Consider the following 12,108-nt stretch of genomic DNA (forward strand, 5'->3'; position numbering starts at 1 on the left):
TCTTGCTCCCCACTCCCACCAGTCCTCTCAGCTCCTCCAGCCCTTGCTTCCCACCCCCACTAGTCCTCACTCCTCCTCCCCACTTCGATCAGTCCTCGATCCACCTTCTCCTCCCTCAAAACCCTCACTTTCACCCCGTGTTAGAACATATCTGAACAGTTTGCTAAAAACAACTGCACCAGCTCCTAGTCCAAGTTATTAATTTTAGCTTGAAACCAGTGGAGAGGTCTTCTGTAGTATAACTCCACTCTCCACTCATTTGCCATAACGAAAATGACCCAGTTATCCCAATTCTCTGGCTTTTAATCAACTGAACAACACAATATCCAATCAAAGTGCTTCTTAACTGAATCACCCTTTTCATGCATCAATGGTACATTGCATTAGTAGAACATAGTGTTGCAAAATTCAAAGGTGGCTTTCAGAGTAATTTATAAGGTTGGTTTGAAACCTTCATTGACCATGCTATATCCTCAGCAAGTGTCTCACAAGAACACTTGTAGCCAACTTTTTGTTGAACTTGTCAGTAGTTAAATATCCACTGATACAAGGCTGGCTGCCTCACCTACCACATGAATGTAAACAAGATATTTCCATACACTCTGGCCATAATTATAGGACATTTCACTAACAAATTACAGTACTTTGCATTGAGCAGGTGTGGCTGGATGCAGTAATTTGCTTGAGAGCTGCTCAGTGGCATTCTGATGTAGATATTCATGTAGATCCCTGCAAGCATTCAAGGCAGTTCTCTCTTATCAAGCAAATAAATATTACTTGTTCTAAGATGTTACGATCGCAATCCTGATACTGGTGTAGTTAGCGCCATGTAGTCTGAAAAAAAGGACATATTGCATCGCTGCACTTTGTGGTTATTGTTAAGAGTGTTGGAAGATTTTTTTTCCCCGAAATCCATTTAATGTGAGAGAAAAGGATTTTATTGTATGACTGAGTGTTGCTGAGGAAGTGATGAGCTCAATAACAGGTAGGAAATTAGTGGTCAAAACTGATTCCAACAAACTGTAAATGGCAAGGACCAGCATCAATACTCAACAGCTGCCTTTGTTGTTAATTTATCCTTTGACATTTTGGTAATGTTAATAATTAATGCTGTTCAATGTGTTTTACAAAGTGCACAATTTGAAAGCAATACTGTAATGATGAAAAGACGTTGTCTTAACTTTGTTTATAAGGACAGATGATATTAATTGCTTTTCGAGTGTGTTATTCTGATTTTTGCACAATGGCATGACGGCCATTACATGTGGCATTTTCAGTTGTTTTTTCTGCACACACGCACACTTCGGAATGAATAAGAGGTCACTGTAAATCTAAAGCACATATAATATTACGTGAACTGTCTTTTATCAAATACCTGGTTTCGGAAATCAGAAATTAGTGGGGAAATCGGGCCAGAGCAATAGGAGGATTATAGAGACAAACAAGGGCTGGCGGGAAATGAAAACAATTACTTTGTGATTTGAAGACCTGACTGGAGAAATCTGTGTTGTTCTTGAAATATATATTACTGTTTTTAATATCTACCATGTTTATCCTTAGCACGCAAACAAGAAATCATTAAAGTTACAGAGCAACTGATTGAAGCCATTAACAATGGAGATTTTGAAGCCTATACGTAAGTATTTGTTTGTTTCCATTGTCCATATTGAGTTAATTTATTCTATTCCATCCCATTCTAGGATGTACAGTCTGAATTTTTGTACGGAATCGATGTTAATTCATATGAAACTTTTTTTTTGCTATGCATTCCTTCAATTGTATAACTACTAGAAAATTATCCCTGAAATATTCCGTTTTCATCCAGAGTTTATGATTGTAATAACCAGCAACTCAGTGAGGGGGACATCATGTCATAGCAGAATCTTAAGCATTAGCAATATTGTTAGCGCTCCTGCTTAGAATCAATTTTTGTTGTACATCTCTATGACACTAGTTTTCACACACAGGAAGGGGAAGGAGTATTGCAATTGGATCCATGCCTCAATTTATTACATCTCCAGTCACTGCTTGGGTAGTTGACGGATTGAAGTCACAGCTGGAGATCCACAGGGACAGTCCTTGGCTGTCATAGTGCAGAAGGTCATCACTGACTTGGGATTGGTGGGGGACAAGAAGTCTCTATCTGTGTTCTGGAGGGAAGTGCTTTCCAGCTTGGGGCAAAGAAGCCTCCACAAGCAACGTCAAACAATCATTTTTTCTACCTTTATGTCATGCCTTTTTTCTGGCCAGCAGTCTCTTTCCAGACAGTCACTGCTTCCCTGGGGAAGACTGCTGGAAAGAGTAACTTAGTGTAGGCAGGAAGACAGCGGGCTCAGAGAGAGTAAGTAGCTGACCTCATTTTAATTGTCTCCCCAGCTCAGTATCCCCTCAGTCTCTGACAGCCTTGAATGGCTACTGTGGCAAGTTCTTGCAACCGATGAGAGAGCCTAATTTTGTTGACCCATCATATTCCAACTGTTTTGTTGGAACTTCGATCTCTACTTCCCATAAGTCCCCGTTTCAGCATTTTCCAGTCAAATAAATAGCTTAATGATCTACTTCCTGGCTATCCCATTCCATTGTCAAGTTCCAAGGGATGCCTGAGATTAGCTCTTGAAGAGCAGCCCTTCGTGTTGATTGTTCATGATATTCTTTACTTATTGATTTTACAAAAGAACCTTATGGCATAGCACAGCAACTTACGATGCAGGTAGAGCAAGTTGTTAGGAAGGCAGATGAGGCAAGACAAGAAAGTGGAGCTCAGGCCATGATTGGGTCTTGATCCTATTGAATGGCAGGACAGGCTCGAGAGGCCTGACTGCCTACTTTTACTGCTATTTCTTATGTTCTTACACTGAGACACCAAATGTACAAGCTGTTGCATTCAGATTGCATTTGAGATTCCGAGACAAACTCTAAAAGAACTAATTCTAAAGTCCCACTCATTATAAACACCTAATGAGGTGACTTATTCTTCCATGGAACTGTATTGTATTTCATACTGAAAAATTCCATAACCTGTCCAAAAAGAGTGACATTTTGCCTTTTAATAACACTCTATGTACAAATCTCTAATTGTGCACATATATAATATAGGTGCCAAAACCTTCAATATCTGGATTGTCAGAGATTGGCAGTACTTTGGAGGTAAGAATCAGGACCCTGTAGATGTCCGATGGTATACACTTACATGGAGATTGCTTGGGAAGTTCCAGGTTCTGATCAACTGACTCTTGCAACCTCTGCAAAAGTTTCTCCCACTGATCTCAACATCAGAATCTTGAGGCAAATATGCAGACTTAACTGGATACTTAATGTCTGGTCTAATTTGGCAGTTAGTTAGCCAAATCACCCCACCCTCATTGCACTCCCTGTCCCTGCTGACCCAGCTACTCGATATCTAACCACACTCCCTGACAAACCCAATTCGTCCATGTCCCTGAGCATTCAGAAAAATGTGTCCCAAAGACAAATTAAATGTTAGTATTGCTTGAAACAGATTACTCTTGTGGAAGATACGAGAAACCATAGAGAAGATGCAAGAAACTACCTCTAAAACAAAAAAAAGAGGCAAAGGGAATTAAAAAAAGAGCTGTAGTAGCCAAATATAACACTTTTATATCAGCAAAAGGTTTATTGAGGAAGAATTGACTTTTCAAGTGGAATTTAAGCTGAAAACTTGTTTTAAAATGGTCTTTAGTATCTACTTCCAAGAAAGGTACTGGTAACAAGCCATCTGTAAAAGAATACTCCACAACTAAACAGAACTAAGAGTATTGTGAGATTCTAAGAGTACGGCCCCTTTAAAATAAATTTCTGTGATTCCTTAAACAAAGTCATGTACTTTGGATCTAAAAAGGACTGATTAGAATACTGTGTTGCTGGTGTAAAGCTCAGATCTGTGGAAAATGAAAGGGATTTGGGTGCCCATTACAAAACTCATTCAAAGCTGTTAAATAGTATAAAACATAAATATGCTGTTGGCTTTTCTGTCAAGGGACCTGGAATAAAAGGGTAGAAGTTGTTCTTAAGTTGCACAAGCCTTGGTCAGCCACTTCCTTGAGTATGATTTTCACATTTGTTCATTAAACTTCAGCTTTGGAGGATATAGTGCAAATTTGTCAGAAAAATATTATTAAAGGATTATCCAAACAGGTTACATAAACCTGGCTTATGTTCACTAAACCTTATATGACACTGAGGTCATCTGTTTAAGTTGCTTGAAATAATTACCTTGAAAAAGATAAATGGTAATTGCAAAATAATTGTTTCCTCTGATGCAGGAATCCTGAACAAGTGGTATAATCTTAAAATTCATATTCGGTCAGTTAGAAACAATAAAAAGAAATACCTTTCCACATAATGTTATTAGAAATATAGAAGTTGCTCTCACAAAAGATTATTTATGCAGTGTCAATTAATTTTTCAGGCTTAAATTGATAGATTATGTTAGAAATGTGTGCCAAGTGACATGATGGGTAAAGAAAGATGGGTAAATACAATTAAATACAGTTCAAATATGATCTAATTATGTCATGAAACTGTTTCAAGGGGCTGAAAGGGATAGACAGAACAGACCAATGTTCCCAACCCATGTAAATACATTAAGCTCAAAATGGCTCTTTCTTGAGTGCAGCAAACCTAGAAATCTTAACAGTGGAATGCAGAGGAGTATTAGGTAAAGATAGATTCACCACTGAGGCCGTTCTTGAACATTCTGTGGATCCACATATCTTTATATCATCGCTTTAGTTTTATATTTTTGTTCTTTGATTTTCTATCCAAATTATGTTAGCTTGCAGTCCATATGTGGCACTTAGCTGCTCATGCAGTCGTATTTCTTTTCCGAAATCTTAATGTGTTAGCTTTGAACGGAGATTAACTGGTCTGTCAGTATTCCCAATCCTATGGCACAATTTGCATACAAGAAAACAATTGAAAAATTGCCTCCAGAGCCACGTTTGGGATGATTTTTATTCAATTTTGATAATTTATGTCCTATTTTATCATCATCATCTTATGTTCTGCTTATTTCCTCTTCTAACTAGTCAATAATAATGCTTCAATGTGCTTCTTTTACGCCGTCTTTATTCTCATCATGCTATGGTTTGCTAAAAAAAAATATAATGTGACATTGTTGTCTCTTACGATTAGTCTGCTTAGTTTCCATTCTTTTCAGTGTTTTCTAACAATTTACTTTTACTAAATAAACTCCTTTCTAAAGATCATTAAGAAATAAATTAATTTTGCATTTACCTCCATGCTTTATATTTTCAGATTTTATCAATGGCACATGCTTCGTAATGTCATGGTCAATTGTAGTTTATTCTGTGGATCAGACAGGCACTTGTAGTAGACTTTTAGTAAGACAGGAAGTCTGCTGACTTGTAGAACAGAAACCATCTTGACTAATGGGTTTCAAGTCATTTGTCGACAGTAATCAATCACCTCTGAGCTGTGAAATTGAGTGTGATTCAGCTTAGCTTTTAAAAAGGAGAAAATTGATAGATTTTGGAAAGAAATTGCCAAGAAACTGCTTATGAACACATTCTTTGAGTGTGGTCTAAAGGAGAAGAAAAATTCTTATTGGAAAGGAGTACTGTGCAGCCAACTGACACTTCTAGGGACTCTCCCTATAGTAGTAAAGTCATGGCCTAAAGTTCTGGCCAATGAAGAACCTAATAGTGGAAATGCAGAAACCAAGCATGATTAAATAGTGGCTAGACCTCCCTTTGTTTAGCTAATGTCAGAATCTCCCAATTATATAAGTCCATTGTTGTCTTTGCAGCATTTATTCATTTTGAATCAAGGGATATTTGAAGACCTTTGGATATCCTCCTGTAAGGAAAATGCTAAACTGAGATTAGGTTGACCGCAGTTGTTGAAGGTACTGATAATGAGTGTCATTGCTGTGAGATGTACTCCATCTTCCTTGGCCTTAAAGTTTGTTTCAAACCATGATGTGCAGATGCTGGTGTTGGACAGGGGTGGACAAAGTCAGGAGTTGCACAACAGGTCATAGTCCAATAGGTCTATTTGAAATCACAAGCTTTCGGAGCACTGCTCCTTCATTAGGTGAAGTGACGCTCTGAAAACTTGTGATGGTAAATAAATCTGTTGGACTATAATCTGGTGTTGTGTGACTTCTGACCTTATATTAAAATATTAAAATAAAATATCATAAAAACATTTGATATGACACTTCAATGATTATTCTGCTACTGAATTTTAGCATTGCGTATCTGAAATCTGCGGCCATAAAAATATTTTTAAAAACTACTTAAGAAATTAATTCCGATTTCAAGTGTGCATGATTAAGATCATACAGGTTGCAGCTACCAATACAAACTGTCTCTACTTAATAGATCGAAGAACTGAGCTAAGCTTTTTTGGGGCATAGGCCTTGCTTAAAGACAAACTCTCTAAATTTAAACTGAGGAAGTTTTTACATGGAGTTTGCAACTGAGCATGGATCCTTAAGGGAGATGGGGAAGTTTCTTACCTGTGCTGGATCCACAATAGAGAGGTGCATGTAAAACTGGTTTGTAACTTCACAGAAGTATAGAACAGAAAAGAAATGCATTATTATCAGCTCACTCTAATTTAAACTGGATGAAGCCAAAAGGTAAATTGTATTGGTGACACAATATTTTTCACTGTGATATAATTAAATGTTTTTAATGCAGGGACAACATTTCAGCCTTTGGATTAGCAGGAAAATCATACAGAAGTACAATAAATATTCCTATTACTTATACTAATATAATTACTATACTGCATTAACGGTACAGATTCACTCAGTTGTTTTACACACAGATTTGCGTTATCTAAAACTAATAATCTATATTCTACATCTTGGCTATTCTTGAATAATTTGTTAAAAGCTCAGATTTCAATCAGGGGCAAAGCCACAGTGCTTTGTGCTAACTACAGAGGAAGCTAGTGATCTATATATAATGAATTTCCCCTTTCACATTGAATTGAATCAGGCACCAAGTTACAGGGGGGTCTCCGGGCATTCAGCAACATTCCTGGCGACAAACCGATGAACAGTCAGTTACATTGATACATTCACACAGGCTGCAATCTATAAATTAAAATGGATTTCATTTTGAATTAAACATTTTATAGACAGTGAATTATATGCTTCGGACATTTACAGGGCATTTAGATAGAAGTGGAAAAACCACAAAGCTTTCTAAAATAAAATTATTTTGTATGTTTTATCACAATTGAGAAATTTTATATTTTGCAACAATTAAATTGATTTTCTCAGTTTTTCCAGAGTTGTACATCAGTTGTTATGAATTTTAATATCTTGTTTAAAAAGCCAGAGACATCTCATTTGGCAAGTTGTAACATTTTCAAGAGTTTTTACTCTGATACAAAATAGCAGAAAATTCAAAGACTTCACTTGATTACAGTTAGGGGAGATTAAAAGCGCACACTATGGAGAAATCTGGATTTTCACAAATAGCCGCATATTTGTGGATTCCAGGAGTTGCTGTCAGTTTCAGAGGAATGCTGCCAATGAACACTAACAATTTTGCTGCAAATTACATGGCATTATTTCATTCTTATTATTTTCCTGATTTTTTTTGCTCTCCATTTTGAATGTCTTGTTGTATCAATAAAGGATAACTTGATGCTTCTAATAGTTTTGAACAAGATTCATAATTGAAAAGTGTATCTTTTCTTTTGCAGAAAAATTTGTGACCCAGGGCTCACTGCTTTTGAGCCTGAAGCCCTGGGTAACTTGGTTGAAGGAATGGATTTCCACAGATTTTACTTTGAAAATGGTGAATAATGTTTGCCATATTTCTAGTTTTGTAAGATAAAACTTCTAAGACAAAATTTCTAATTTTGATGTGTTTCATTAATAAATAAATGTGCATCTCTTTTTTTTTAGCTTTGTCTAAGAACCACAAGCCAATACATACCATTATATTGAACCCCCACGTCCATTTAATTGGTGACGATGCTGCTTGCATAGCATACATCCGTCTCACTCAATATATCGATGGCAGTAGCATGCCAAAAACCATGCAAACTGAGGAAACCAGAGTCTGGCATCGCCGTGATGGAAAGTGGCAAAATGTTCACTTTCACCGCTCAGGAGCCCCAACTGTCCCTGTCAAGTAAGGTGAATTTCTACATTGGCAAAATACACACAAAAAAGATTAATATTAGCTAACAATGAAATGAGAAATTTCTCAATTTACAGAAACACATCTCTTTTTTTTTCTTTATTAAAGTTCCTGTAGCACCTTTAGAGTGCATGTGGAATAGGTTTTTTTAAAAAATCTAATGGACAGACTGAAAAAAGTAATTTTTATTTCAGGGAATCAATGTCCATGATAGCACAGCTCGAAGTTTTATAAAATTATGCACATCTGAGCCATTCAGTGTACTATTGTAGTTCCACCATGGTGACCATTGAGTTTTATCCATCTCCCAATATCTTCAATTTTATTTAATAAGGAACTGCGGATGCTAGAGGCCTGAAACAAAAACAGAAGTTGCTGGAGAAACTCAGCAGGTCTGGCAGCATCTCTGGGATGAAAGCAGATTTAAGGTTTCCAGTCCAATTCTGAAGAAGAGTCACCAGACTCGAAATGTTAACTCTAAGTGACTCTGGTGACTCTTCATCAGAACTAGACTCTAAATGTTAACCCTGCTTTCTTCCCACAGGTGCTGCCAAAACTGCTGAGTTTCTCCAGCAATTTTAGTTTTTCCTCAATCTTATTGCTATTTGAGAGCTCCTGTTTTGCACATATTGACTTTTCCCATATAGTAGCAGTAACTTTATCAAAAGTAAGTAATTAGCTGTGAAATGCCTTCCAAAGACATGAAAGACACTTTAAACATACAAGTTTGTCTTGGGTATAATTTGCAGCGTTATTTATTTAACTCTATAATAAGTCTACCAAATTATCTTTTAATTAAAAGTTGACAAAAGACCAGTATGTAAGTTGACATTTAAACAATCTGTGATGAAGGGAAAACTACTTGATCCATAATGAAAGGAAGAGAACTGCTCTGCCAAATCCAAACCTCAATAGGCAGTTTAAAAGTATTCACTATGAGGGAACACAAGGGGACAATGGAAGTCAATTCCTTTTATACCCTTTTACGTACTTTCAGAATAAAGGCAAATTCCTTTCCGTATGCTATGTGATTACATAGGCACAAGCAAAGTTTAAAGTTTAGGATTTGAAGAATCTGCTGTAGCTCAATTCCTGGCTGTACTGGTGGTTGTAGAAAATTGAATTTTATATCTGTTCTCTGTTTCAGCTAAAAGAACTGTTGCCACTGCTGAATTCTCAGCACTCATTATGGATTGGAAGATCAAGATCACATTATAAGCACTTCCAGTCTATTTTAACGCATGTTCCTGAATGCATGAAGCTCTGACAGTGCACTTGTGACATGTCCTTTGCTGTTTATACCATCCGTAAATTTTTGTTTACACTTCATCGGAAGAAATGTTGCAAGAAGAATGAAACCAAAGGAAGGAAAACTATTGAAAGTACTTTTTAAACCGTTATATGCGCCAGGTTTCTTAACTTGTTATAATTATAAAAGTTGAAATAAAAATGTATTTTTTCTGGATTTCAAAAATTTTAAAAGCTACTGTACCCCCTTAATCTGTATGAGAATACATTGTAAGTGGCCCATATTAATTTTGAGTATTGAAATACTTTTGTAATATATATAGAAGGGGATGTCCTTAAAGTGGCAGGGCACTGTTACATGCAGTTCCAAAACTTGTTCTACAAGCTGTAATCATCGAGTCAGGGCTGGCTGTATCAGCCTAGAAAGTAACTCCTACTACAGTAGCTGAACAGTCTTTTTCATTTTTTTTTTCCAGGTGAAACATATGGGAAACTATCTTTTAAATGAAAAGTAAATTTTGATGTGCTAGTGCTACTGCTAGTCTTTTATTTGTTGTATTTCTTATGTGTCATCATCTAGGATTATTTTTAAGTTGACAAATCATTTTTACTCAGTTTGGGTGCAATATGTTTCAGAAAAATCAAGCTTGCTTTAATTATGGTGATGTGCAAATTGTGATTTGAGTCAAGTGCTTATTGCTTTGATGGAAATAGTTTAGAGTTTTGTGAACTATGTTAATCTGCTTGTTTGTAGTTATCCATAGTATCAATTTAACAAAGAAACACAAGATCTTGGAATTTAAACACCAAATATAGTGGATCGTGATGTACATGCAACATTTATTTAAGAACTTCCTTGCCTAGGCAGCTGATTAAACAAACTCAGATCATTTTATTTTTCTCCTAAGGACACAGGGATTGATGTTTTTAATATCATCTGTGAAAAATAGTTTCTCAATACTTTGTGAACAGAATGATTTTTGCTTCTGCTTCTGTATATTTGTGAAGGTGTTCTTGTGTAAAAAAATAAGTTAGCAGTTATGTCCTTTTTTCTTTGGAGGGAGTGTTCCCTCTTTTAAAATGTTTGTTTCTTCGCTGTTGTATACTTATAGGGTTATACTCCAGTGCTGAATAGTGCATGTAATCTCAATTTAATGTTTTCAGTGATTGTACAGAACCATCAGATTCTCATTCAGTGGTCAAATCTTGGCAGAATTCATTTATTTATAATCTGTGTTTGTTAGTTGCCCACAAAACAATACGGTTAGCTGCTGTTACTAGTTGAATAGATGGCAATAAAGTCTACCCATTACATGGATTCAGAAATCGTGTTTAAATAAGCATGTATATTTATGGGCCATATTAATATGCCAATAAGATCTATGAAAAATAGGGAATTTCTTCATTTTGTTTTTTGGTGACTGGCTGTAGTAAAGTAAGTGTATTGAAATCTATCTATGTTATTTTCAAATTTTAATACCATGTGTGGTGTTCAAGTAGTATTAACGACCAAGTCTGTCTTCCACACCCAGATCTGAGGAGCGGTGATTGGATTTTCCACCACAATTGAAATGATACTTAAGTTCTTTCATTCTGCAAAGCTGCTGTTTATCATGGGACACAGTGTACAGAGTTCTTGCCATAATGGTAAATAATTGATTAAAACAAAAATAAATTTGTGATTATTTCTCCTGATTGCCTGTTCTCTATGGTGTGTATTCCTTTTGTCTCAAAAATCCAAATGTTTGAATGAGAGGAGTTGAGGATGGGCATGGTGGCTCAGTGATTAGTGCTACTGCCTTTCAGTGCCAAGGACCTCAGTTCGATTCCAGCTTTAATTGACTTTGTGTGGAGTTTGCACTTAACTCCGGTTTCTTCCCACAATCTCAAGATTGCAGGTTTGGTGGAATGCTAAGTTACCCAAGGTTGAAAAATGTGTTGCTGGAAAGGTGCAGCAGGTCAGGCAGCATCCAAGGAGCAGGAGAATCGAGGTTTCGGGCATAAGCCCTTCTTCAGGAATGAGGAAGGTGTGCCAAGCAGGCTAAGATAAAAGGTAGGGAGGAGGGAGAGGGGCATTGGGAATGCGATAGGTGGAAGGAGGTTAAGGTGAGGGTGAGAGGTCGGAAGAAGATTGCAGATCAAAAAGGTGGTGCTGAGTGTGAGGGTTGGGATTGAGATAAGATGGGAGAGGGGGCAAGAGTGGAAATGAGGAAGCTGGAGAAATCTGCATTCATCCCTTGTAGTTGGAGGGTTCCCCCCAGGTGTCCACGGATGTGTAGGACAGTTGGATTAGCCATGGTAAATGTGAGTTTACAGGGACAGAGTGAGATTTGGGTGGTTTGCTGTTTGGAGGGCCCCTTTCCACACTGTAGGAATTCTGTGATGCTATATTTTAGAACTTGAGTGTGTTTCTGTTTCAGATATACAAGGAGGTTCTAAATATTTTATGGACCATACAACATTTAAGTTTCTCTCTTTGTGATAAATTTGATTGAGTAAAGAGAATGGTGGCAAAACATTAGATTAGATTCCCTACAAACAGGCCCATCAGCCCAACAAGTCCACACTGACCCTCCAAAGAGTAATCCACCCAGACCCGTTCCCTCTGACTAATGCACCTAACACTATGGGCAATTTAGCAGGGCCAATTCACCTGACCTGTACATCTTTCGACTGCGGGAGGAAACCAGCGTGTCCGAAGGAAACCCACGCA

General features: G+C 37.0%; 1 protein-coding gene across 26 annotated transcripts in view; it reads left to right on the top strand.

The window, feature by feature from the left end:
* LOC122553361 (calcium/calmodulin-dependent protein kinase type II subunit delta) overlaps window positions 1–11,090 on the top strand; it is a 321,729-nt gene extending 310,639 nt beyond the window's left edge. For 13 of the 26 annotated variants that reach the window (XM_043697118.1, XM_043697063.1, XM_043697100.1 and 10 more), the window contains 4 exons: window positions 1,561–1,636; window positions 7,705–7,799; window positions 7,910–8,143; window positions 9,295–11,090. In XM_043697118.1, the coding sequence (XP_043553053.1) occupies window positions 1,561–1,636; window positions 7,705–7,799; window positions 7,910–8,142 (404 nt within the window). In that variant the 3' untranslated portion in view covers window position 8,143; window positions 9,295–11,090. The remainder of the gene's footprint in view (window positions 1–1,560; window positions 1,637–7,704; window positions 7,800–7,909; window positions 8,144–9,294) is intronic. The other 13 variants (XM_043697073.1, XM_043696992.1, XM_043697109.1 and 10 more) reach the window with 1 other exon arrangement.
* Window positions 11,091–12,108: the final 1,018 nt, after the last annotated feature.

This window comes from Chiloscyllium plagiosum, chromosome 1 (assembly GCF_004010195.1).
Source record: "Chiloscyllium plagiosum isolate BGI_BamShark_2017 chromosome 1, ASM401019v2, whole genome shotgun sequence".
Lineage (NCBI taxonomy): Eukaryota > Metazoa > Chordata > Chondrichthyes > Orectolobiformes > Hemiscylliidae > Chiloscyllium > Chiloscyllium plagiosum.